The sequence below is a fragment of the Miniopterus natalensis genome, chromosome 8 (genome assembly GCF_054644295.1).
Source record: "Miniopterus natalensis isolate mMinNat1 chromosome 8, mMinNat1.hap1, whole genome shotgun sequence".
In the NCBI taxonomy this organism is placed as follows: Eukaryota; Metazoa; Chordata; class Mammalia; order Chiroptera; family Miniopteridae; genus Miniopterus; species Miniopterus natalensis.
This window is the reverse complement of record NC_142088.1, coordinates 3,552,479-3,578,798: the sequence shown is the minus strand read 5'-3', so window position 1 is coordinate 3,578,798 and position 26,320 is coordinate 3,552,479. Positions and strand designations below refer to the sequence as shown.

General features: G+C 47.7%; 1 protein-coding gene, 1 long non-coding RNA gene and 1 other non-coding gene across 5 annotated transcripts in view; 1 reads left to right on the top strand and 2 right to left on the bottom strand.

The window, feature by feature from the left end:
- Positions 1–1,976: 1,976 nt before the first annotated feature.
- LOC148092539 (U11 spliceosomal RNA) lies at positions 1,977–2,110 on the bottom strand. Its single transcript, XR_015714945.1, has one exon. It is a non-coding gene; the product is annotated as a U11 spliceosomal RNA (small nuclear RNA).
- An 8,584-nt stretch (positions 2,111–10,694) lies between these two features.
- LOC107530735 (uncharacterized) lies at positions 10,695–12,285 on the bottom strand. 2 transcript variants are annotated; one of them, XR_001602561.2, is made up of 2 exons: positions 12,060–12,285; positions 10,695–11,583 (listed from the first exon to the last, which is right to left on the bottom strand). It is a non-coding gene; the product is annotated as an uncharacterized LOC107530735 (long non-coding RNA). The 2 variants fall into 2 exon arrangements; XR_001602560.2 differs by lacking the exon at positions 12,060–12,285 and adding an exon at positions 11,866–12,035.
- Positions 12,286–12,516: 231 nt separating this feature from the next.
- ATG16L1 (autophagy related 16 like 1) overlaps positions 12,517–26,320 on the top strand; it is a 32,041-nt gene continuing 18,237 nt past the window's right edge. For both annotated transcript variants that reach the window (XM_087819510.1, XM_087819509.1), the window contains exons 1-7: positions 12,517–12,743; positions 15,944–16,037; positions 18,900–19,005; positions 19,951–20,024; positions 20,883–21,134; positions 22,064–22,129; positions 25,059–25,145. In XM_087819510.1, coding sequence (XP_087675636.1) covers positions 12,629–12,743; positions 15,944–16,037; positions 18,900–19,005; positions 19,951–20,024; positions 20,883–21,134; positions 22,064–22,129; positions 25,059–25,145 — 794 coding nt within the window. In that variant the 5' untranslated portion in view covers positions 12,517–12,628. The remainder of the gene's footprint in view (positions 12,744–15,943; positions 16,038–18,899; positions 19,006–19,950; positions 20,025–20,882; positions 21,135–22,063; positions 22,130–25,058; positions 25,146–26,320) is intronic.

Sequence of the window (26,320 nt, the reverse complement as noted above, 5' to 3'; positions counted from 1 at the left end):
AGCCCCCTACTCCAAGGCCCCTTTCTGGGAAACCTGCACTGGGTCAGAACACTGACAGGTAGAGTCCAGGACAATGGACTTGCCTGTTATTTTCTATTTGGGCTGCTGGTCTCCGCTGGTCAGTTTTCTCTCAGGTCGCAGCCTGGGCTTGTCTATGAGCATTTTTGTCCCAGGCGTGTACAGCTGGGGGTCTCCTTCATTCCCTCAAGCACATACATGTTGATGGCATGTGCTGGGCCTTGGGAGTCAGCCCATTTAATAAAGGGACCAGGGGCAAGGAGAGGAATGGTACACCCTGGGCTGTGGGGTCAGACAGAAGGGGTTTAAATAGCTTGTTTTTTCATTTCCTGAAAGAATGATTTCATACTGGGCACTTAGGTTTTCTGAGCCTCAGTCTCCTCATCTCTAAAATGGGGAGAAGGGTGCCTTGTGCATGGTGTGGTTGTGTGGATTCATGAGCTCTGCAGAGACTCAGCCTGCTTGCTTAGGAGCTCATGGTCACTCATTGGCTATAGCCCCTCCCCTCCCTGGCTGTAGGTGGCTCTGCTGGTTCTTTAGGAGGTAGGTAAAGGCCTCCCGCTGTGGGTGAGAGCCTGAAACAAGCAAGGCAACAAATTAAGGGGCTGGTGGAGGCTGGGAAAGCCTTGAAGACAAGGGGCGATGAGGGGCGAGTGGAGGCCTTGGAGCTCATTGAGGCCAGGTGAACTAGTTGAGGCCAGAGGAACTAGTTTAGATCAATGGGACCAGTTAAGGCCAGGGGACCAGTTGAGGCTGGGGGGGGTGGTTAGCTGAGGTGGAGTAGGGGTGGGGGGCTCGTTGGGTAGCTTTAGTTACACAGATCAGAGCTGCTCAGGCTGCCTGAGCCAATGGGAGTGAGCCTTGGGGACAGGTAGGAAGTCCTTGCATGGGCTCCGGGCCATGCTTTGCAGGGCAGTGTGGGCCACCGGGACGCGTTGGCAGCCCCAGTCGCCATGCAGCAGCTCCGTGCCCTCAGCGGTTCTGGATCAGCCTGCCCCCCGTGAGACTCAGCTCCAGGCCTCCTGTTTCTCCCTCCACAGCTTTTCCTCCTTCCCTCCCCAGGTGAGTGACTCCCAGCCCATGCTTCATCCTGCAGGGACTCCAGCAGACAGTGACATGTGGTTCATGTGCTTAGAAAAGTCAGGAGTAGGATGAGACTGAGGCAAGTGAGCTGCCCGGCGCAAAAGGTAAGGGGCACTCGCTCTCGGGGGCCCGCCTGAGCTTGCACCGTCTTAAATGTAGCTTCTCGATGCCTCACTTGCCTCACCCCTGCCCGGGCCTGCAGAGGAGGTGGGGGAGAGAGCACTGGATGCCAGGAGGAGCTGAATTCCTGTGAATGGCCAGGCACCAGGCTCTGCAGCCCAGGCAGGGGCCCCGGGGAGGAGGGGGGGAGGCAGAGGAGCAGATGGGAGTTTGCATTATGTGGAACGCATCTCCAGAAATTGTCTTTCTTCAGTTTTTTTAAAAGAGCATTCAGTTTAGGTAGGGACCAAACAGCCCAGACTCGAGCCAGGGTGCCTAAATATGCCCCAAATGTGCCAAGCTCCAGGCCAGGCCAGGAGAACGGTGAGGAAGGAGGCAGGAGCCAGGCTTCGGGAACAGGCGAGTGCACAGGCTAACAGTTACATTGCCCCGTGGTAAGGGGCTTGAGGGCAAAAGACCCAGGTGACGAATTTCCTCCAGGCTTAGCTAGGAAAACGTATGACGGTTTAGTATTTAAAATGATCATTACAATGGTGGTTAGGATCTTGGGCTCTGGGGTTTGACCGGTTGGGTTTAGCCCCCACCCCTACTGTTGACAGCAACTGTATGGCCTTCGCTAAGTACTTAATCTTGCATTGCCTCAGTTTCTCCATCTTTAAAAAGGAGACAATGACATCAGCTTTTCATGCATCCTGGGTTTTTATTTTTAATCTGATATTAACATTTAACTGGGCGTCCTGGTTTGTTTGTTTTTTGTGGGCGCCAGGACTAATGATCACTAGCTGCCCAAGTACCAAAAAATTATGCTTCCGAAATATCTTGACGGTGATTCCTCACATTGCAAAACTGAGCTGCTCTACATGGGCGCCTCGCGGCAGAAGCCCTTTCTTGAGCATCCTGTATTTCATCTGGCAACCCTAATGCTGCTCCACCTACCCGAGGACCCAGGCAAAGGCTCCCTCCCCCGGAGCTGAGGACTGCCGTGCTCCTCACCTGCAAGGACGTGCTGCGCCTTTGAATCTATAAGGTAGAAGCCTGAAACAAGGAGAGTGGAGATCGTAACTAACACCAAGTGCAAACTACGCTTTAACTACTGGCTTCCTATCAAAAAGAACCAAGTGGAACTAGGGGAGTGTTTGTTTTAGGGTAGATTTTTTATTTTTATTTTTTTATATGTGTTTTTTATTGATTTTTTGAGAGAGAGGAAGGGAGAGGGGTAGAGAGATAGAAACATCCATAGGCCGCCTCCTGCATGCGCCCTACCGGGGACCGAGCCGGCGACTGGGCCTGTGCCCTGACGGAATTGAACGGGGATCTCCTGGTTCATAAGCTGGTGACCACTGGGCCACACTGGCCGGGCTAGGGTAGAATTTTTAAACATAGACGAAAACTTAGAGAAGTAAATATTCCGTCAACATTTCTTTCAACTCTTAAGTTATCTAAAGTTAGTTACCTATTGGCCACACGACTTGGACAAGTTATTTACTATTTCAGGAGATGGAATTCATTTAAGTTCAGCCACATGGCCTTTTAAAAACGAACAATCAATATTCCTCAGAGGGACGTAACAGATCTGAGGATCTACAATTTATTGTTCACAATACCCTTGATACAATATTGTCACAATTCCAGCATACTATCCAAAATTGCTTTACATAAAAAGAATCTGCAAAACACGGACCATCTGAAGAGAAAAGATAAACAACAGAGATCAGCCCATTGCAGATATTGGAATTATCAGACAAAGATGTTACAGCAGCTATAATAACTAGACCCAAGGACATAAAGGAAAATACTCTTGAAATAAAGAAAAATATAGGAAATCTAGCAGAGAAATCGACATTTTAAAAAGTCAACCCAGAGTTCTAGTCCCAAGGAAAATATTCTTCAAAAGTGAAGCTGAAATGAAGACATTTTCAAGATAAAAGAAAACAGAGAATTTGTCGATCTACTACCAAAAAAAATGCTAAAGCAATGTCTTTAAGCTGATGGGCAATGATAATAGGTAGAAACTCAGCTCTTCAGGAAGAAATGGAAAGCATTGGAAATGGTAAATATATGGATAAATATAAGACTCTTTTTCCCTTAATTTGTTGAAAATATGACTGTGTAAAGCATGAATTATAACATTTCACTGTAGGATTTATAATGTATGTAGGTGTAATACTCACAAATTGTAGCAGAAGGATAGAGAAGGGTGGGAAATGGAGCTATATGATTACAAGGTTTATACATTTTACATGAACTGGGGCTCTACATCGTTATTTTTATGTTTATTTATTTATTTTTAGTTTTTTAATTTATCTTTATTATTGAGAGTATTACAGATGTCCCTCCTTTTTCCCCAAATGCCCCCCTCCACCCAGTTCCCACCCCACCCCAGGCCCTCACCATGGTGTTGTCTGTATCGATGGGTTATGCATGTATGCATGTAAGTTCTGTGGTTAATCTCTTCCCGCCCCTCTCCCTTCCCTCTGCAATCCCTCAGTCTGTGCCATGCTTCCACGCCTCTGGACCCTATTAGACATCAGTATTCTTAAAATTCTCAGTCACCTGGCCACCAGAAATCTCCCTCTGAGGGTCTTTCTCTGGGGCCCCACTGGCCCTCCCTCTGCTGGGAACCCTCCCCAATCTCATCACTTTGTCCAACTGAGCTACGTGGTTTTCTTTCTCATTCAAAACCCATCCTGGCCATGCCTTGGGGGTTGTCACTTCACGATAGCCATGACCCTCCAAGATGTTTTGCTACAAAAAGATAGTTTTCTTTCTGAAAAATTCCACTACCAGCTTTTTAACCACTTCCCTCATTCCTACAGATAGATATACCTGTCGAGCTGTCTCCTGGCTCCCTTCTCGGTTAAAAAGAGCAATGAACTCCCACCCAAACTTGCAGCAACCACTTAACCAAGTTCAGAGCCAAACATGTGCTTTAGAGGCATCAAAACCCACTCCCAATGGCTATTGTACTGCAGTGTCCCTCCTACTACTGCGTGGCTTATTTGCTCATCCAAAAATAAATATATTAAGCCCGCCTACATGCTAGGGACACAGTGCTTGTCATAACATTACATATATAACTCACACTGAAGAGGGTTTTCAGAAGACTGCTAAGAGGATAACAAGTATTTTCTCCAGATGTCTTCTCATTACTGATAAACACTGGGTCACCCTAAGGCCAGCCTAAGAAACACATATTTTCTGATATGAAAAGTTGCTCAACATCACTAATTAGAGAGATACAAATTAAAACCACAATGAGGTATCACCTCACACCTGTCAGAATGGCTGCCATCAATAAGTGAAAAAACAAGTGCTGTGGGGATGTGGGGAAAAGGGAACCCCCTGCACCGTTGGTGGGAATGCAGACTGGGGCAGCCACTGTGGGAAGCAGCATGGAGGGTCCTCAAAAAGTTAAAAATAGAACTACCATATGACTCAGTGATTCCACTTCTGGGTATTTATCTGCAGAAATTCAAAACATTAATTCAAAAAGATACATTCATCCCTATGCTCACTGAAGTAATATTTACAGTAGCCAAGATATGGAAGCAACCTAAGTGCCCATGGGTAGATGAATGGATAAAGAAGAGCTGGTGACATATACAATGGAATATTACTCAGCCATGAAAAAGAATGAAATCTTACCATTTGCAACAACACGGATGGGCCTAGACGGTATCATGCTAAGTGAAATAAGTTAGACAGAGAAAGACAAATACCGTATGACTTCCCTTATAGGTTGACTCTAAAAATCAGAAAAAATAAACAAAACAGAAACAAACTCTTAGATACAGAGAACAGATTGACAGTCGCCAGGTGGGAAGTGCACTGGGAGGTAAGTGAAAAAGGTGAAGGGATTAAGAACTATAGATTGGTAGTTACAGGTATGCAAAGTACAGCACAGGGAATACAGTCAATAATATTGTAATAACTAAAAGACAGGAAAAAAAAGGAAAGAAAAAGAAACCCAAGTCTGAATTGAAAGCGTTGTTCCAGTCGTCTATTGTTACACGGCAAACCTCTCCAAAATGTAGTGGCTTAAAACAACAGCGGCACCTCCTTTGCTCTCAGATCTGCAGCTTGGGCAGGGCTTGACCCAGCTCCACTCACGGTCGCTGGGTGGGCTCGAGCCATCTGAGGTTCATTCATTCATTCCCAGGTCTGGTGGTGGATGTTGGCTGTCAGCTGGAACACCTGTGGCCTCGCCGCTGAAGTCACACAGAGTCACTTCTGTCTTCCACTTGAAGTGAGCCCACATTCGAGGGGAAGAGACGTGGACTCCGCCTTTCGATGGGAGATGAGTCCAAGAACTCGCAGGCATGTTTTAAAATCCCACATCCTTGAAGAGAAGTGGTGACCACACTGATGGGCAGCCAGGAGAGGAGTCACACTGCATGATCCATAGGAGCTTCTTTAAAATCCTCCTTGTCATCTCTCCCCCAGGGAACCATGTGTCCACGCCGCTTGGCAGCCCTCTGCTCCTTACTTTCTCGGTCTCCCTCTTGCCCTCCCTCTCCACCCACCCCTATCTACTTTCCTCTCTCTGTCCTAGCTCATGCAATTCCCGCTCCCCCTTTTTAAAAAAGATATATTTTTAATGATTTCAGAGAGAGGAAGGGGGGAGAGAGAGATAGAAACATCCATGATGAGAGAGTCATTGATCGGCTGCCTCCTGCAAGCTCCCAACTGGGGATCGAGCCCGCAACCCGGGCATGTGCCCTGACCGGGAATCGAACCAAGATCTCCTGGATCCCAGGTCGATGTCAACCGCTGAGCCACGCTGGCTGGGCTCCCCCCCTCCCCCCTTTTAATCATTAAATTTAGACTTTCACGGTTTCCCTTTCCTCGTGGTCCATCTCTATCAATTTCCTCAGTGGAACCAGCAATAAGTCTCTCTTCCTAAGGGCGCTAGGAAGGGTAGGTTGTTGCTCTTTAATATTCCACGTGCGTGTGTGCGCGCGTCTGTGTGTGTACACACTCGCAGATGAACCCAGGCATCTAGACTGGACACCTCTGCATGCGCACACCCAGGAACACAGACGGACGCACCCGCATGTAGGGGAAGCAGGGCACCCTCAAGGGGGGCCTTCAAGGGAAGGCTGTTTACAGAGGTGCAGGCAGGCCTGTGAGAGTTACCCAAGGGTGTCGAGGCGCCCAGGGGCTAGTGACAGCAGGACGCCGTCGCCTCCCTTAGATCTGGAGGGGCCGGGGGTGGTGTTTCCTAGGGAGGGAGAGCTGGAGCCGCCAAAGAAACCGAGAGCAGCAGGGAGGCAGAAAGGGCGCGAGCCAAGGATACCGCGACCTCCCTCTTCTCCTGCCCCTTTGTTTCCCGCGGCTTCCCACTGGCCAGACCCAACCCGAGGCCGGGGGAAGGGCGCCCCTTGGTGATGCTGTGGCGGGGTCAGCGCCAGGCGCGGACACGCTGAGAAGGGCAGGGGGCGGATGGCGGGGACAGTGGGCAAACGGAGGGAAACCAAGACAGCCCGTGAGAGTGCCGAGTAACTTTTTGATGGCAACTCTTCCAACTACACACACATTGGGAGGAAGAGATGTTGGGGGACCACATGTCCAAATAATTAAGGAAAACAGACATTGACAGCGATTGGCGTGACAGCCATGCTTAATTACATGAGCTAATGAAGTGGGGCTCCTGGCGTGACTTTCCAGAGTGATTTACACTTGGCTCAGGAAGCAGAATGGTTTTTATAACAGATTTTTCTCTAATTATGTTTAGCTTATGTTCCTGTGAGGCTCTGATTCCTCGAGTAAATACCACCTGATCACAAAGCAGGGTGGCTCGAAAGCACCCGGAGCGCCAGGTGGAAGCAGTCTGGGGTGTGCCGTTCGCTGCGGGTTCTCGGGTCCTGCTCTCTGCCACTGGTTTTTAAAGGCATGAAGGGCAGCGGCTGTGTCCCACGCCGCTTCTGGATCCCTCTAAAACAATGACACTCAGACTTCACCGCGTGCAGGCGTCACCGGGAGAACTCGTGAGAGCGCAGGTTCCCGGGCCCGGCAGGGGGGTGGGTTTCCTTGTCTGGGCAGTGCCTGGGCATCTGAATTTCAGCCGGCGTTTCCGCTCATTCTGCTGGAGGTCAGTGCATGACATTTGGGGAAATGCTGTTCGAAGGCTGGCCGCACAGTTCACCCACAGAGGCAAAGTGGTGCAACAGATGGAGGGGGGACGTGGTTTGGGGTCAGAGCTGGGTTCAAATGCCACTTCACCACTGATGAGCTGAGGCCGCTTGCCTTTTCTGTCATCTGCAAGGTCACAATGCAGGTGACAGTACGCTTGGAGGCAATAGCCAAAGAGTGAAAACCATGATCGACACAGTGGCACCCTCTGTTTGCACCCGGAAGCTTCTGGAGCAGGCCTTTCTCAGGGTGACAGGGTCCTGCGATCCCACCTTTGAAGACCCGTGAGCGCCATCCTGAGACACTGCATTTCAGACACTGCAGAGTTTCTGAGGCTCGAGCTTTCCTTGTTGCCACCCAGGAAATTACTGTTCATCCTGCAGCATATGGACAACAGGCTTCTTACCCATTCGCTCTTGCTGCTGGCATCGGACCATTGGAAAATATGGTGTTAACGAAAAATACTAAAACTGGCCGTGTTAGGTTTTTGGTTCTGGTTCATCATGCGGCACGATGGGAAGGAAACATCTCTGGGCAGCCCGAGTGGTGCAGAAACGCTAAGGAATAATTCTAAGTATAGGCTCCCAAGACAGAGGGACGGTTCCATGCCATTCTGTGTTTTTTTGCACAGCGCGTTCTGTGTGCTGGAATACGCATTTTTAGTGATGCCGGAATGCTAAAGGTGAGTGAACTTTTGCTCCCTGTTCATTGCAACATGCACTTGTTACGCTTAATTGGCTGTGCATCTTGTCATGAGACACCCAAGCAGCAAAACCGAAGTCAGACTTCATAATGCCACAGTCTTCATTATGCCCAGGATCTACCACTGCGGGTCCTTCCTAACCTACTGAACTCACCTTCAGTGGATACTTGTCAAAAGAGCTTCTAATTGTCCCTCTTAGGTCACCCTAATTGGACACGAGTAGGTGATAATACGCGGCTTGAGGGGTATTTTACGTACTGTAATTACTAATCCTAGATGATACATAATAAGCTTCCAATTTTTTGCCAATAAATAGCCTACGAATTCTGCTTGTTATGGGAAATAAATTTGAACTGCAAGCTGTTCCAACCAAGCCGTTCAAAACATTTACTTAAAACTTAGGTACAAAGTCTAGTTGCCTATTAGTGACGAGAAAATCCAAACAAGCTCTGGGCCTGTGCTTCTGAAACTTAGGCATCCATAGAATCATCCAAGGAGCCCACTTGGAAATGCAGGTCTGGGGCCACCCATGGAGAATCAGTAGTTCTAAGGGTGGGGTGAGGTGAACCTGGGCCAGGCATTTTAAAGAGCTCCCCAGGTGACACTGATGTAGCTAGCTGGGGACTAACTAGTCCATGTTTCCTGGACATGTTCCTTCTCCCTTTTTCATACCTGCCCATCTCCTTACCTGTGAGCAGACTCCCAACCCAGACATCCTCTTCAGCATGGCCTGGAAGGCAGGTGTGTATCTAGGATTAAGGAATGTTCCTTGAGCTCCTGAACTTCTCTTGACCTGACCACATGACAATCACAAACAAGGTAAATTCATGAAAATCCAGCAGGTTACCTATCTCAGGAATTGCTCAGAGACCTAATACCAGATACCTTTGGGCCAAAGGAAAGTTCATTGTCATGTGTGTTCTATACTTGATCCTGGAAACTCCATAGGCTGGGTTTTATGTGTATTTTATACAGGAAGAAACTGAGGTTCAGGGCACTTGGCAAAAGTCACATGAGCAAGGTGGAGAACCACGTCTCCGAGGCGTGTCTCCAGCCTGCAAAGCTGTTCTTTCCTACAGTGTGTTGAGTTTGGTTACATTGCCAGGATATTTGAAAGTGGGTTAAGCATTTTTCATTAAAAAAAAGAAAAAAACGCCCTAGCCAGTTTGACTCAGTGGTTGGGCCCACGGACTGAAGGTCCCGGGTTCGATTTTGGCCGAGGGGACATACCTTGGTTGCAGACTCAGTTCCCGGCCCTGGTCAGGGTGCGTGCGGGAGGTGACCAATCAATGTGTCTCTCTCACATCGATGTTTCTCTCTCTCCCCCTTCTACTCTCTCTGAAAAGTAATGGAAAAAATATCCTCGGGTGAGGATTTAAAAAAATACAACAGTTACCTCTCAGAATTAATTTTCTATACAAGAGAAAATTACTTCTGTATTCTTCTGCTCAGGAAATGATTAAATTTCTAACAAAAGTCTCCCTCAGTCTCTGTCTTCACACCTTTTGCAATGCTTCCATCTTATGGTTAGGTATGAAATAGAAAAGCAAGTTGAACCCTGATCTGCCCCTAGTTCTCCAGTCCTCTGGCACTGCCCAAGGGGAGGCTGGCTTGGCTCCCCGGAGCTGGGTGGGGCATTTTGGGAACTGTTTCCCCCACGAGATCAGAAAAGGGATCTTCACAAACCTAACTCTAGAACTTTCTAAACTGACATTTGTAGTTTGGATGGTTTCGTAGTTTTGACAGTCTGCTCAGAGTTCAGTTTCTGGCGAGAACCTGCTTCCTGGTTCACAGATGACCATTTTCTCGGTGTCTGCACATGGCAGAGTGAGAGGGAAAGAGGTCCCCTCTTCTTAGGAAGGGATACCAACCATCCTATGGGATTAGGGCCCTGCTCCTATGACCTCACCGAACTCTATCTCCTGAAAGCCCTATTTCTAAATACAATCACATTGGGGTTTAGGGATTCAGTGCATGATTGGGGGGGGGGGGGGCACAATCCAGGCCATAGCGGATGGATTCAGTAATTTTCCAGGAAAGATACAAATGGACAGCTTTCCTACTGGAGACAGAAAGTTCTGTCTGAGAAGGTACCCTTTCAACCCTTTTGCGGAGAAATGGATGGTGGAGCAGGAAGTCAATATGTGGCTTTGCCAGCCCTTACACGGGCCCCCAGAAGGTGCTGTGGCTGCTGACTCTGGTTCCCTGTGTCTTAAACGGAATAATATGCAGAGCTGTCTGTAGGTGTACACTTCCTGGCAGGCACACTTTAGCCACAATGGCTTCCCTGTTGGGTTTTTGACAAATCAGGCAAGCTCTGGCTTTAGGCTGGGCTCCCTAAAAGCAGAGCCTGAGACTGGGGTTCTTGTGCAAGAAATTTATTGGAGAATTGCTCTCAATCTGGGCATCAGGCTAGATGTTGAGAGAGGCAGGATAGGTCAGGGGAGGAAGGTAGGCAGAACTGTAGTTTCAGGAGAAGTTTCCCCTTAGCCTGTCCCATGGGGAGTTCCAGACATACATTGCATTACGGAGAGTGTCCCCTGCAGAGGTAAAGGCATAGGGCACCTTTGCCCACTCCCAACTGTCATTGGCTTAGTTTAGACACTATATTCTCTATTCATTCAAAAAATGTTGCCTATGAGGAGCCAAGGACACGTTTATTTTACATAAATTGGATTTATACCACATACTACTTTTATTATGAACATTTTTTGAACAATAAATATATAGTAATTTACCTCTTATTGTTGGAAATATAGATTGTTTTCAACATCTCCACTTTTTCCAAGGTTTTATCTATATGGACATTAATCCAAGCGTTTCTTGGCATCAGTTTCTACAAGTGAAATTGCTGGTTCTGCAAATTTGTTAACATATTTTCATCATACTGTTGTCTGGGAAATCAGCATATTCAACTGTCAGGATTTGCTGCTATGCAGTGCTATGGTCTCTTGAGGTTGGTACGACTGTGACATTTGAAGGCGTTCTTGGTGGCTTTCAGAAACTGCTTCCTCATTTTCTCCAGTGTGTGAGGAAGTCCCTTCTGTTTCTGAGCTCCATGGGCCCTTCCCTCAAGCTAAAATCACTCAGCACTGGCTGCCAACAAAATACCTTTTGCGACAGCTCTGGAAGCCTGACTGTCCCAGTCCTGGGCTCCATAGGGGAGGAAAGGCTTTCTTATCTGTCCCTGAGGGATCTTCCTCCGGACTTGAGACACACTGGAAGAGAAGCGGGTCTCTGATGTTCCTCTCCTCTCCCCTGGCCTCCCGCTTTGTCCAGTTGCATTTTCACCTACTAAAGTCACTCCCTTGCGAAAGGCAGCTGAGGTCCAGATGATTCTATTGCAGGCTAGGCTTTCCATTCTACAGAGCTGGCCGATGACGCCTCCTCCAGAGTCTGTGTCTTCCGCCTCCCCTTTCAACACCGGGCAACCTGTCCTTTTTCCTCTTCGAAGTCCTGTTTGTGTCTTTGTTGCCAGAAGGGGACCGGTCCCCGAGCAGGTCTGCTCTTGGGTGTGGGTTCTTAACCTGGGGCGGGAAAGATTTCACAGCGTGAGTCCAGGTGATTTCCAGAGTACGTTCATTAAAGCTGGGGACAGTGCCCTGGCCGGGGTGGCTCAGTGGTTGAGGTGTCGGCCTGCACACTGAAGGGTGGCGGGCTCCATCCCCGGCCTGGGGGGCATGCATGTGGGAGGCAACCGATTGATGAGCCTCTCACATCCTTGTTTCTCTCTCTCTCTCTCCCCTCCCCTTCCTTCCACTCCCTCTAAAAAAAAAATAAAAATAAATAAAAAATCAATGGAATCGAACCTGGAACCTTTCGGTCCGAAGGGCCGTCCCTCCAACCACTGAGCCGGACCAGCCAGGGCTAAAGTCCTCGGTGCAGGGAAGACAGAAGTTCATGACTGACCGATGGCTGTAAACCGCTCGGCCGTCGCGCTGTCCGTCTCCCCATCCTACGTGCCCTGACTTAGGGGCCTGTCTCGTCCGGACCCTTCCGTTACCTTCTACGGGAACCGTCGCCGTCCCTCTCGCGGCCTGAGGCGCTGGGAGGCCGCGCAGCTACTCCGTGCGGAGCGGGCCCCCTTCCGCGAGATGAAGAAAAGGGCGGCAGGCCAAGGAATAAAACAAAAAGCAGGGTGAAGAAGCAAAGGAAACACAGGCCGGCGGGCAGGCAGGAGGATGCTGCCGCTGTCCTGTCTCCTAGGCAACCAGGGCTGAGCCACCGCGAAGCTGCGACGCCTCCCAGCGGCCGCCTCGCTCCCCGCAGCGCTTCCGGCCTCCGGCGGGTGTCATTGACTAAGCGCCCTGCGTCGGCGCAAACTGCGCGCGCGCGTGCGTGCGTGCGTGCGGCGTAAGACGTCGGCGAGGAGGCGGGACTTCCGGCCCTGGGCAAAAGCCCTTCCGACAGGAGCCGGAAGACCGTCCCGGATGGCGTCGGGGGCGGCCTGCTGGTGGAGGTGAGCGCGGGGCTGCCCGCCTTCCCGCGCCCGCGGGTCGCCTCATGCTGCGGGCCGCGGCCGCCAGCCCCCGCTCGGACCGGCGGCTCTGAGGCGCCCGGGCCGCGTGCACCATGTCGTCGGGTCTCCGCGCCGCCGACTTCCCCCGCTGGAAGCGCCACATCTCGGAGGAGCTGAGGCGCCGGGACCGGCTGCAGCGGCAGGCGTTCGAGGAGATCATCCTGCAGTGTGAGCGGCGGGCGGGCCGGGGCGGGCGGGCGCTGCAGGGGCAGGCGGGGCGCCGCCCGAGACCCAGAGCCTCGGACGCCTCAGACCTTTTTTTTTTTGAGACCTTTTCCTCTCTTTCGCTTTACCCTTGGGTGTGACTGTGGAGGGTTCCCCTTCCTACCGCGGGTGCTCCTCGTCGGCAGGCGCCGCTCACGCCTCCGCCTCAGGACGCCCGTGTGCTTTTGAAAAGGCTCCGCGCACGTCCTGGGGCTCGGGCGTCGCGTCGCCGAAACGGCCTCATGGACTCGCGCGGTGACCGTCTCGTGGCCTGTTTGGCCTTTGATTCTTCAGGCCTCTGCCCTTCTTCCACCTTGGTATTCTTTTGACTGTTGCATATTTTGAGCCTTAACATACTTTAAAGTTGGGACGTAGTATAGTTCTTACTGATACTGAGAACTTCAGTATGAAAAAGATTTTCCCCACCCCCCCCCCACCCCCGCCGCAATTTGAGAATGAAAATACACCCGTCCTGGCTCCCCCTTCCCCCGGCCCTGCCGTAACTGATGACACGCTTGGGGTAAGCAGGGGAGAGGCTTCAGTCCCGCGGTGTCCGCTCCCTTTGAAGTAAGCCCGGCGCGTCCCTCCAGTTAGGGCGATTGATGAGAGTCACAGGAATAGTCGTCGCCCTCTGCTGAATTCTGCTTGTGCTGAATCCGTGGTCCCCAAACCTGCCTGCACATTAGCATCACCTGGGGATCTTTAGGCCAGGCCACGCCCCAGGCCAACTACATAGCAGTAGTTTTCGATGCTCCCCGAGTGATTCTTAGGTGCAGACAAGTTTGAGTGCTGTGGTCCATACTTGGCAGGTAGTGTTTCACTTAATCTCCCCGGAAATCCGACGGAGCAGGTCCTGTCGGCCCCTTGCACTGAGGCAGAGCGAGATTACATAATCTCCCTGGAGAGAGACAGCAGGTTAATGGTGGGGCCCGGACTCGAACTCAGGGAGCGCAGGCTTGATGGCTCCCGACTTGGATTTGCTTTTCTCACTGGGCGCCCCCCAAAGCGGCCCTTCCTTGCTTTCCCCGAGTCCATCGTCTTAACAGAGATGGGAAGGAGAGGGTGATGGTGGTGCCCTGTGGTGCCTTGTCCCGGAGGCCCTGGCAGGCCAGTGCTGTTTCCTAAAGCCAGGAGCACAGGCAGCCAGCCCCTCTTACTCAAATGCGGTTCCTTAACAGGTTAGTAAATCCAGGCCATCAGGTGTTCGAATGCCATCTAATGCTCTGTTCTTTAAAAGCTACTACACATCGAAAGTCAGATTGGGGTGGAGATCAGACTCCATCCCTTACTGACCGTTTTTTTTTTTTCTTGCCTTTCTGACTCTGGTTTGCTGCAGCTATAAAATGGGGGTGAAGCTTGCTCTACCCGCTTCATAAAAACAAGGCTGTGCATGTAAGTGCTTTGGAAGCCACATAGTCTGTAAATGGAAGGTGCTTGTAGTCGCATTGGCACAATTTGAATATTTTTCTGCACTTTAAAAATGGGCATCTTGATGGGGTGCGAGGATGTAGAAGTCAGGAGAGGTCAGTCCTGGCGAGGGGCACATCTTTAAAGAGCTGCGGTAGGTAAGCATTCCCGAGGGGCTGGAGGGGGCAGGAGAGCAAGACCACCTTTCTTTAGGCTAGGGATTGACGTTGGGGAGATCACTTCTCGTGTGACCTTGGAACGCCCCCACTCCTCATTCTGGCCTTCCCAGTCAAGTTCTGACTGTCCGTTAGCCCGGAGTCTCTTGTTCAGTTCCTGGCTCTGAGCCTGAAGAGAAAGATGAAAGGAGACTGAGAGCAGGGCGCACCGTCCTATCACCTCCATCCTTCCCTTTAGTGAGAGGATCTTCTAGGAAGGATGCCCCCTCAATACCTCATGTCCTTTGAAAGACCTAATATTATCCTAGGGCACCCAGCTCTGGTGTAACATTTGGGAGTTTTTATTAGGGCCCTTTGACACTGGAGAATATCCAAGGTGGGAACCACTTCCCTGTTCTGCTGAACTAGTTCATTAAATTAATATAGATGAAGAGTGTTTATTTTTATACCCAGGAGTTCCATTTTCAGGTATCAAGGAGAAATAGAACTCAAGAGTTACTTACTTACTTACTTAATCCTCACTGGAGGATATGCTTATCGATTTTAGAGAGAAACATCAGCCACCCATGCTCCCAGGGATGGAACTCGCAACCTGCGTATGTACCCTGACCAAGAATCGAACCCAATACCTCTTGGTATACAGGACGATGCTCCAACCAACCGAGCCACACCAGCCAGGGCTGAACTCAAGAGTCTTTAATAGAAGAAAGCTCTTCTGACAGGAATAGTCAGTGGCATAAACACTGTCAAAATTTTTGGTTTTGAGCAGTTACAATCTCAGACTTTTAGGATTTCTTACTAATAAATATCTGTTCATGTCACTGCCTCCTTTTAAATAAAGCCTGTTATTTCACCGTTGCCAATAAGAAAAGGTCAGAATTTCACATCCTGCCCTTTCATGTGTTGGCTCCAACTGTTATTTCCAGCCACTTGTCAGACAACTCAGCTGGTCCTCCTTCCTGGACTGTCATCTTTACCTATGACACCATCAGAGAAAATGAGTAAAGGATTACTCCTCTCTTCCTTTTTATACTTGGACCCTCCCCACACCCGCCTTAGTACACTTGAGTTCCTTGGGGTCAGGGACTCATTTGTATTTATATCCCTAGTGCCCTGATCTAAAAATTAAATTGTCCAAATGTAATAAGGTAAAATGCTCCTGTATTGCTTAGAGGTGCATAGATTTCATTTTCCCATTGCGTTTTAGTATATTTCGTATTTTTTTACTCCCAAGGTAGAAATAGGTAACTGTGAGGAGTAGAAAGCATTTTCGACTGTCTTTAACAGGGAGCACATTCTCGCAGGATTGTTTACATAGGTTCCTTTGGCTGGGCTGCCCTTGCTTAGGCCGAGCAGCACCTAAGGAGTGTATGTTCCTGGATTTTGGATAATTGCTATAATTGTTGACCAAGTACAGTACCTAGTACTTCGATACCTAATAAAAGTGAAACCTACCCAGTTTTCTGGTTATTTATTTATTTATTTGTGGCCCAAGTCTTTATAAGACATTAAGTAGTAAACAGGTATACATAGGTTATAATAAATAACTTTATTTCCTCTTTTTTGTGTTTTTTTGGATAGATAACAAGTTGCTGGAAAAGTCAGATCTTCATTCAGTGCTGGCCCAGAAGCTGCAAGCGGAAAAGCCAGATATACCCAACAGGCATGAGATAAGGTATTTTGAAACTATCCTGTATAATTTGTACCTCCTCCTGAATTGAAATTTGTCTCAGTTCACTTCTCTAATTTAGAAGCAAACCAAGTACTGTTTCTGTGCTCCAGTTTTTGTCAGCTCCTTTCAGATAAGATGCTGAAGCCGGATAATTAAACTAATTTTTTCAAAGGTACTGGCCTACCCACCTTGAAGGGTTATCGTTAGTAAGATGCTGTAAACCAGAGAAATTTTCTAAAGGCCAGTAACTAGGCCAGTTCCTCCTCCAGCCGGTCAGGGTTCACAGTTTCTAAATAATCAGATAAGTAAGCATTCCTGAGCAGATTTACATAGATCTTGTTAATACAGGATTTCCATAAGTTGCTTTTTCTACAAAACAGATCTATTTGATTCTTTTTAGTTCAGTATTTTTCAACATATTTTAGTAGATTGTGAAACTAAACTAACAGGTTGCAACAAACTTTTTTTTTTTAAGAAAGATTAGGAAAATAGATCTGTGTTTTTATAGGAAGGGTGAGTATTGTCTCATTAAATGTGCATATATGTGTTCTTCATGGGGGTGTAATGTGTTTACTTGGGTCATTTACCTAAACCATATTTCTTTTTGAGCATCATGGTCTAAAAAGCTGAAAGCCATTCTTCGTCAAAGCAGCATAAATGGAACCATTCTAGAGTCTTACTCTCTTCATATGTTCATGTTGGCATATTAAATTTGATGGTTTGTATGGGAACAGTACCCATTATTGCTCTAAAATTCCATTCTTATTTGCATATTAGTTCACATTTAGCAATTTTAAGAACAAGGTTGATGGTAATTTGGGATTTTTCAAAATCCCAGAAGTGCTAGGTGTAACTTAGTATCTTTACCTTCTATAACTGAATGGGCTGTGAAACTGCTTGCCATCCATGTTTCCTCACCTGGCCAGATGGTCTCCTGGCAGGTCAGAGTGGGAAAGGTGAACAGATGGCCCCGTCCCAGTTTCCATCCTTGTTCAATAACAGTGCAGCAGAGTGTGCCTGGCTAGACCCTAGGAGGCCTTCTGTAGTATTGAAAAGACTCAATGCTCTGGTCAATTTTAGGTGTAAAGAATGCCATTTCACCTTTTTCATCTAAAATCAATCAGTTGAAAAGTTTTAAACATTTTATTTCTACTGGGCTAGATTCTTGGTGACTATATTACTGTGTTCTTTATATAGTCAGTCAAACTCATTTGCTTGGGCAGGAACTATAAGTAAATGTAGCACAATTATTTTGGCTTAATGTCACAGGGGTGGTCATTTGATTTGGGGTCTTTCCTTCCCCTCAAACTTGTGTCCATAATCAGCCTTTCCTGACTGCCTCCATCCAGCTATTTCCCATGAGTCATCTATGGTTCCCTTTTCCCTCAGTACCCTGCCCCTCCCCGTATAGTCAGTTCCCTGGGACTGTGATTCTTCCCACAGTCCCTAGTGCATCTGTCCCTTAGTTTACATTTGTTCCTAGTGCATCTGTCCTCTTACTTTACATTTATTTTACCCCCCTACATTTATTATCCTTCGTTTCATTCCTGCACTGTGGCAGGAGTCTTCTTCTGCACGGAGATATTGTGTGGCTGCGGTGTGAGCCAGGTGTTAGGGATACAGAGACAAGCCAGGGTCCCTGCTCTTAAGGAACTGGGTCTGGTAGGGGTGACCTATTTGGGGGTGTTTGATCATGTGATAAGTGTTTGCACAGAAGATGGCTACCTGATTGGTTTTGTTTAAAAAAAAATCAAATGAGTAAATTTGAAGTTCTGATTGGATTTATTAAGCAATTGTGAATCTGGCAGCATCCCATCTAGCAACTAGGAGGGCCCTCCAAGAAGTTGTACAAAATGGGAGGTTTTCATAGGAAGAAGGGTGGGGCAAGGGAGTTTCTAACAAAAGAAAAGAAAGAATTGTTGCCCCTCCCAAGGGTTTTTATCATGCAGATCACCTCTTTCTATGGGGAGGGAGAAAATGGGGGTGCAGGTAACAGATTACTTCTTTTAGTGTTGACCAGAAACTTCTGAACTGGTTGATTAATCTGGGAGAGTTTGAAACTGTAGTTAGACCAGGTGTTAAATCTAGTTTTGGGATTATGGGCTTTTAGTACAAGTGAAGCCATTTTGGGCTTATGGTTTTTCTCTTGAAATTTCCTTCTCCCTCCTGTCTCCTTAAATCCTGCCCATCTTGTCCTAATTAATCTTAATAGAATTGTACACTTGAAACCTATATAATTTTATTAACCAGTGTCACCCCAATAAATTTAATACAATTTTAAAAACACCTTAAATAGCTTTATTTACATCAGTAATCTGGTTTCCCTCTTAAGTGTTTAATCCCTTTACTTACTAAATAGATTACAATTAAACTCTTCAGTCTGGACGTAGTGGATTCCAGCAGTTTTCTAAGTATGCTGCTTGGGCAGCAGCATCTGGGAGATCGTTAGAAGTGGAACGCCTTGGGCCTTCATGCAGTTACTTGTTTATTGTCCATCTGCTTGTAACTGATTGTCAGCTGCATGAGAGTGAGCTCTGCCCTGCCTTCTCCCGGCTCAGGAGCAGCACCTGGCCCGGGGTTGGCGATCACATGCTTGCCTCCCCCACAGCTACCTAACCTTCACTCTGGAACTCACACCTTATTCCTGACACACTGGTGGTTTGGGTGGTGGTTGATCTCCTACTTTCTATGTCAGGGCATAACTACACTTTCCTGGAAAGACTGACCGCTTTATTGGCCATGTTGTCATGTTCATGTTGAAATTCTGGAGTTACTGTTCCAGTGCCTGATTGAGGAGCCTGGAGTCTGATTTTTCTTTCCCTCTTTTTTTGCACATTCTCATCATCTGCCTGCTTGGGGACTTAGTCCCGGGCACGATGGGGCATGGAATGATGGTCAGCTCCAGGAAATGGCCCAGCTGAGGATGAGACACCAGGAAGAACTGACTGAGTTGCACAAGAAACGAGGCGAGGTAAAGACGACCGCCCTCCGAACCTGTCTGTGCTCTGTGTGGGTCTTATAGTGGGGAGGATAGTGGGCAGGATTTCCAGGAGATTGCAGCTGTCCTGGTTATACGTAACATCACCAGCTGTATCTGTGACAGTGAAACAACGGGAAAGGTGTGAGGGCTTTGCCTCCATCAGCAGGAGGGCAAGCCATTGACATAACTGCCCAGTTGTCATGCTCCAAAAGGGCATGAAAGGTACAAGTGGAGAAACTTTAAAGGAAGAAGCTTTCTGCTTGGTCCACTGAAGGTCCTACTAGCATCTTCCCAAAGCTTCTGAGAGAACTCACAGAGGCAGATAACACATGGGTGGTTACCAGAGAGGAAGGGGTAAGGGAGTCATGATGGAAACTGGACTTGGTGTAGTATATACAGATGTCAAATTATATATATAATGTTGCACACCTGAAACTGTTATAATGTTATAAACCTGCATTACCACAATAAAGAAAATAATTTTTTAAAAAGCTTTTGTGAGAGAATCCTGAAATTTCAGGAAGAATCATTAGAATCAGGTCCTGGGCTATATTTACCCTGGATGGTATTGTGATGGCAAATTATGAAAAAAATACAATACAATTCACAAATCAGCTGAATTGATCATTTTATCAGCTAGAGTCTGAAAAGGTAGCTGGGGTAAAGGGCTAGACAGGGTCCTTAGCAGGAACTTGGCAGTCACCTAGAGCTCTGCTCATCCACCCGAGCCTGCCTTCAGCAGGGACTAGCATGCCGTTCCCATGAGCATCCCCGTGGCCCTTCAGCTCCTCTCCACTACCTAGCTCATTTCTTCCTGCCTTGGCTCAACCCCACAGGCACCTTTTCTTCCCTAAAAATAAGATAACCCACTGTTTTAGTTTTCAACCGAGGTCCTAAAGTCTCTTATTTATAAAAGTGTTCTTCTTTATTCCACAGTTAGCTCAGTTGGTGATTGACCTGAACAATCAAATGCAGCAGAAGGACCGGGAGATGCAGATTAATGAAGCAAAGTGAGTAGGGACAACACTTTCTTTGGGACTAGATGTGGGATCACACCCATTTTATTTACTGTACTCTTATGAGCAGGGCCAGTGGTGATCGGTGGCAATGATAGCCACATTGGATTCAGCAAGTTTCATTTTTGTGCATGTGTAGCATTTTTCCTGCTCTAAAGATGGAAGAGGCAAGGATAGTGCCCTCAGTCTTTCAGGTTCCCAGCATGCTCCTGGGAAGTACCTTGCAAGTGTCCCTGGGCCACAGTTCTTGCCATGACCACTGGGTATGGGAGGTGGTGTCATCTATGGTGAAGGTGAGGCCAAGATGTGAGCGTGTGGCCCTTGAGAACAGGGATGAGTTTTTGGGCAGCATTATTCTTGATCAGGGAGAAGCCTGGCAGACAAGATAAACAGAGACTCAAGCCTGAGTTTCATCTGTGCTTTTTTCCTTAATGTGCAGAGAGGGGTCTTTAGAGGTTTAGAAAGGTGGGAGACTTTCTTAGGCATTCTTGGTCAAAGAGTGATAGAGCTGGTGGAAGACACAGGATTTCCAGCCTCTTAATTCCCCATTGACCACTCAAATTAAGCAACAAAAGCTCCCCCTTAAAGTCCTGTTTCTCCGAAAGGTGCTGTAATAGTTGCTTATTGTCTGGATGACTTTGACCCCAGATGCTGCTTTTCCTAATGGGTTTGTCCTGCAGACCTTGGGGCTGGGCTTGGCTAAGTGAGGTGGAATAACAGTGAAGTCTCCCATATGGTGCCTGGTGTGGTGCTGAGGTCATTGCTGGTGCCCAAGCTCATGCGGCCGGAGCACCCTGTGGGTCCCCTGGCCCGTGCACAGCGCCATCCCTCCCCTGCGTGCCATGCTTTCAGGATTGCAGAGTGCTTGCAGACTATCTCTGACCTGGAGACAGAGTGCCAGGAACTGCGCAGTAAGCTGCAGGACCTCGAGACTGCCAACCAGACCCTGAAGGATGAATACGACGCCCTGCAGATCACATTTACTGCCCTGGAGGAGAAGCTTCGGAAGACTTCAGAGGAGAACCAGGAGCTGGTCACCAGGTGGATGGCTGAGAAGGCCCAGGAAGCCAATCGCCTCAATGCCGAGAACGAAAAGGACTCAAGGTGGGAGTCCATGCACAGCCGGCTGGTTCCTTGGACCTAACTTGGGACCTGGGTCTTTGAGAAGGGCAGCAAACCTGGTGGCTCTGCCACAGGCGGGGAACCAGGACACATTAACAAAGTCCATCTTGAGAGTAGAGGTTGCCATTGGCAGCACTAAGATTTTGCCACAGCTGAGGCTTCTGGGTTCAGCCCTGATCTCACATGTGAAACAAGAATAATGGGACTTAACCTGAGAGCATTGCTTTGACGACTGAGTTAGAGCCTGTGAAACAGTACACCTGAGCCAGGCACAAGTAAATGCTAAGTAAATCTTAACTATCATTACCCATGCCCTTGGTATGTCGGTGTGAGACTGTTGGCTGCAGGAAACAAAGTTTCCGCCGTGACTGCGCTGGATTCACCGGACCCACTCTCCTGTCCTGAGCGGCCCTGGGCAGGCTTCTCTCTTGCTGTTTCACTGCTTTCTCTAGTAACAATCCTGTCTCCAGGCCTTGCTCTGAAGGCCTTTATAGTGGCATCTTGACCCATGTTACCCTATGGATTTGGGACTTGGGTGGATGTCTTTGGTCAGGGCAGTTGTTATTTTGAATGCACTGAATACTTAGATGTATTATGAGAGCTAGTTTATTGAGAGCCAAAGCCCTATGGTTTTTGTTTTGTTTTGTTTTAATATATCTTTATTGATTTCAGAGAGAGGAATGGGGGAAGGGAGAGAGATATAGAAACATTAATGATGAGAACATCATTGATCGGCTGCCTCCTGCACGCCCCCAGCCGGGGGTCAAGCCCACAACCCGGGCATGTGCCCTGACCAGGGATCAAGCCTCGATCTCCTGGATCCTCAGTCAATGCTCAGCCACTGAGCCATGCCCAGCCCGGCCCCGTGGTTTTTTTAAGCAAATGTAAGCAATGTGCTTTTTTTTAAATAGGAGGCGGCAAGCCCGGCTGCAGAAAGAGCTCGCAGAAGCAGCGAAGGAACCTCTACCAGTAGAGCAGTAAGTAGAGATATGCAAATCAAAACTATGCTCTTAATAATTAGATTCACTCTAAGTAATTTTTTTTTAATTTCTGTATAACCGTTTCGTAGATTGTTGAAAGAAATGTAAAAGATTGAAGGAGACATTTACTTTACAGGAAAGTGCTCCTCTTTATGCCCCTCATGCACGGTGAGCTCTAACATCCTACACCCCTAGCACGCAAGCCTCCTGTTTTCCCGTTGACACCGACCCATTTTCTCCCCCTGGTTGGGGCTGTTGCCATGTAATGCTGGGTGGGGTTCTTTGTCTTACTCTCTTGGTTTGTGGCTTTAAGTGGACATTTGGGCACAATTTTGAAGCATAAGCAAAGACGGATCTCTTGGAACAAAAGGAATTGAATCACTTGGAGATTTTCCTAATCTGAGGGTGGGTGGAGAATCTTCCCTGAGGCCCGGAGCTGTGTTTTGAGACTACAGGTGTTTTCATGACTGAATTCCTCTTGCTCTGGGTCAGGACGTGCCCTTTTCCTATTGAATTGTGCTCTGGAATATGGCATTAAAGTGGTACTTCCTAGAGTGGAGGGGAATGGTTTAAAGTCAGTTAGGAGCCATCTAGCAGACAAATGCGGTCTTAATTTATAGGAAATGAGAAGGTTCTCACACCAAGCCTTTGCTTTAGATGTGGAGTGGACATTTCTTCTGTTCTCTCAGATGCAGCAAATGAACCTCATGCATATATTCCAAAAACTACAAAGTAAATAAATAACTGACCTGAAAATGAGGTTTGATTTTATTTTTTAATATATCTTTATTGATTTCAGAGAGAGGAAGGGAGAGGGAGAGGGAGAGAAATATCAAAACATCAATGATAAGAAAGTCGTCACTGATCAGCTGCCTCCTGCACGCCCCTGACTGGGGATCAAGCCTACAACCCGGGCATGTGCCCTGACCGGGAATCGAACCGCGATCCCCTGGATCCTAGGTTGATGCTCAATTGCTGAGCCACGCCTGGCTGGGCAAGGTTTGATTTCTTAAAAATAACAGCTTACAAAGTGTCATTTGTCCACCTCCTGTTTGCCAGCATAAACAAGTGACTAGGTGTGACATGATTTAGACAGGTTGAGCGTCCTGCCCAAGGTCACACAGAAGCAGCTGAACTAGGATGCAAACCTAGGGGTGTCTGACTGGCAAGGCCTGCTGGTCTCTGTGCTTCCCTTAGAGAGGAGTTTCTGGGGAAAGGACATTTACATCTTTAGAGGGTTTTGCTAACCAGCTGCCAAACCCTGGTATTTTCTCATGGCTCTGGGCCTTTGCAGGGTTCTGGACACCTTCATGGCTATAAAATTCTACCCTAAAGCATTTACATAGGCTCAGCTCATGTTTGCTACTCTTGCCATCTCTGCTGGTCTTTTGTTGCCTTTGTGTGAGCACAAGTGACTCCGCAAACCACACAGAGGAGAGAAAGTCCAACCTTGCTCTCTTTCTTCAGACTGCCTCTGCTTCCCTCTCCATCCTGGCCCAGGTTGGGTTCAGTTACACTGAACTCTAGCAGCAATAGCCAAGGAAAATAAGCATACTTTGGCTTGGTTTAACTTGCTTGATAACAGGTTCTTACGTATGTATTTACTATGTTTACTTAACCCAGGTAATCCTGGAAAAATCTTGTTTTGAAGCTCTTATGAATCCAAAAATTAGGTGATATAATCTTGAGTTGTTACATTTTATTATTTTACTTTTCCATGAAGTTTGAAACTTGGTAGGAGGTCATTAAGACCAAAATAATTACAGAGGGACTTTCGCACCTGTGGGATAAGCAGTAGCAAAGGAGGGTGTGCCTAGGACTTAATGACTTCGTGTGAAATATGATGGGCGCCCCAAATGTCAGGAGCATAGAGTACTTAATTTTTATATATTTTTATTTTTAAAAAATCTCACTGGAGGATGTTTGATTTTAGAGAGAGGAAGGTGGGAATGGGGGAGAGAGAAACATTGATCAGTTGCCTACCGGGCACTCCTGACAGGAGATGGAACCCACAACCTGGGTATGTGCCCTGACCCGGAATTGAACTCACAGCCTTTTGGTGTGTGGGACAATGCTCCAACCAACTGAACCACCCAGCCAGGGCAGGAGCACTGAGTATTTTAAACATAAAATACCCAGAGTCGAAACGAATTATGTTTAGATTTTGCTTTCCTGTTTTTTATATTAAGTAAAATTTTAAACAGTTGTTAAGGCAGCTGTTGATTTCATTCCCCTTTGATGGGTCCCTTTTCTTATTCACCGGGACTTCGTAGCTGCCCCTGCTTATCCTCTGTGCCCCTCTGCTCATCTTGGGAACTATTTACTGGTTAGTACAGTTCAGTTTGGGGGCAGGAGGCCTTCAGCTGCACACTAGACTTCTGGTGGAAAGAACCTACCTTTGTGCTGATTGTGGTTATGGACTTAATAAACCATGATTTGCTTTCCAAGGGGAATCTAAAAGGATCAAAGGCTCAGTTTTAAGGTTCTTTTCAGTTAGAATTCTCAGTTTGATTTGGACAGGTTGAATATTTGTTTTAGTATCATTTTGAAAACGGGTGGGGAACCTTTATTCTGGGCATTTATCAAGGACATTTGGATATTTATAACATTCACAGGGCATACAAAATTATCAACTTAAAAATTAGCTATGAGAAAAGTTCCTAGATTTATTGAATTTCGAGTCCCACCTGCAGTTGCCTTGGCAGGGCCAGACCAAATGATTTGTCCTCTGGGTGGGACATTCCCCACCCTTGGTTTAGAGCATGGCAGCTCCTTTTCCTCCAGAGAACCCTTAACCATCACTGTCCTAGCGAAATCACACAGGTGGTGTATGACTAGTAAATGATGTTGACATTTGTAGAACAGACTCATCACAAGGCTCCTGTTGAGCAAAATCAAAGACTCTCCCTCTTGCCCTTCTTTCCAGGGATGACGACATTGAAGTCATTGTGGATGAAACCTCTGACCACACCGAGGAGACCTCTCCCATGCGAGCCATTAGCAGAGCGGCCACGTAAGTAGGCGGGTGTGGCCATGAAAGGAGAACTTGGGCGCAGTTTCGTGGAGCATGTTGTGGTCCTGACAGAGCAGTCTGGTGCCCCCAAACCTCTCTGCTGGAGCACTGGCTCCTCTTGAATAGCCACAGAAACAGTGGGCTCCACAGTGTCCCCATCTTGCACTCTACTTAACGGGAGGCAAGCTGTCGTCACTTAGTGCTGCCGCCAGCTGTGAAGGGAAACAGAAAAATGTTCAGTGGTTTCCTAAAAGATAAATAGTTCAACCTTGTTAGGTGGGGTGATTTTTCTGTTGTTGTTGTTAATCCTCACTTGATATTTTCATTGCTTTTCAGAGAGAATAGAAGGGAGAAAGAGAGAGAAACATTGGTGTGAGAGAGACACATCGACTGGTTGCCTCCCACACGTGCCCTGATGCGGGGAGGAGCAGGGAGTGAACCCAAGACCCTTTGGTGCACAGGCCAATGCTCTAACCGTTGCAGCACACCGGCCAGGGCATACTGTTTCATTTTTACTTGGGCTCCAGGATTCTTTTTATTTGGCAAAGCAGGACAGCAAGAATGGGGTTGGCTATTAACAGCCAAAAATTGCTAGGTCAGTTAGACAGTTTCATTGTGAAAAGCATTATTGCTAGGGAAGTTAATTTAAAATTAGGGAACCTTGTGTTTTTTGTTGTTTTTTGTTTTTTTGTTAAGTCTTATTTGAGGATATTTTTCCCATTGATTTTTAGGGACAGAGGGAGGGAGAGAGGGAGGGAGGGAGGGAGGGAGGGAGGGAGGGAGGCAGGGACGGAGGGAGGGAGGGGAGGGGAGGGGAGGGAGGGGAGGGGAGGGGAGGGAGGGAGAAACATCAATATGAGAGAGACACATCGATCCGTTGCCTCCCACATGCACCCCAACCGGGGCTGGAGATCGACCCTGGGACCCAGGTATGTGCCCTTGACCTGGAATCGAAGCCACAACCGTTCATTGCCTGGGCCAACACTCTAACCCAAGGATGGGGACCGTCCGGCCCTTGGCCCTATACAGCCTGAGAAGTCATTTGGTCTGGCCCTGCCAAGGCAACCACAGGCAGGACTCAAAATTCAATAAATCTAGGAGCTTTTTTTTTTTTTTTTAATATATCTTTATTGATTTCAGAGAGAGGAAAGGAGGGGGAGTGAGAGAGATAGAAA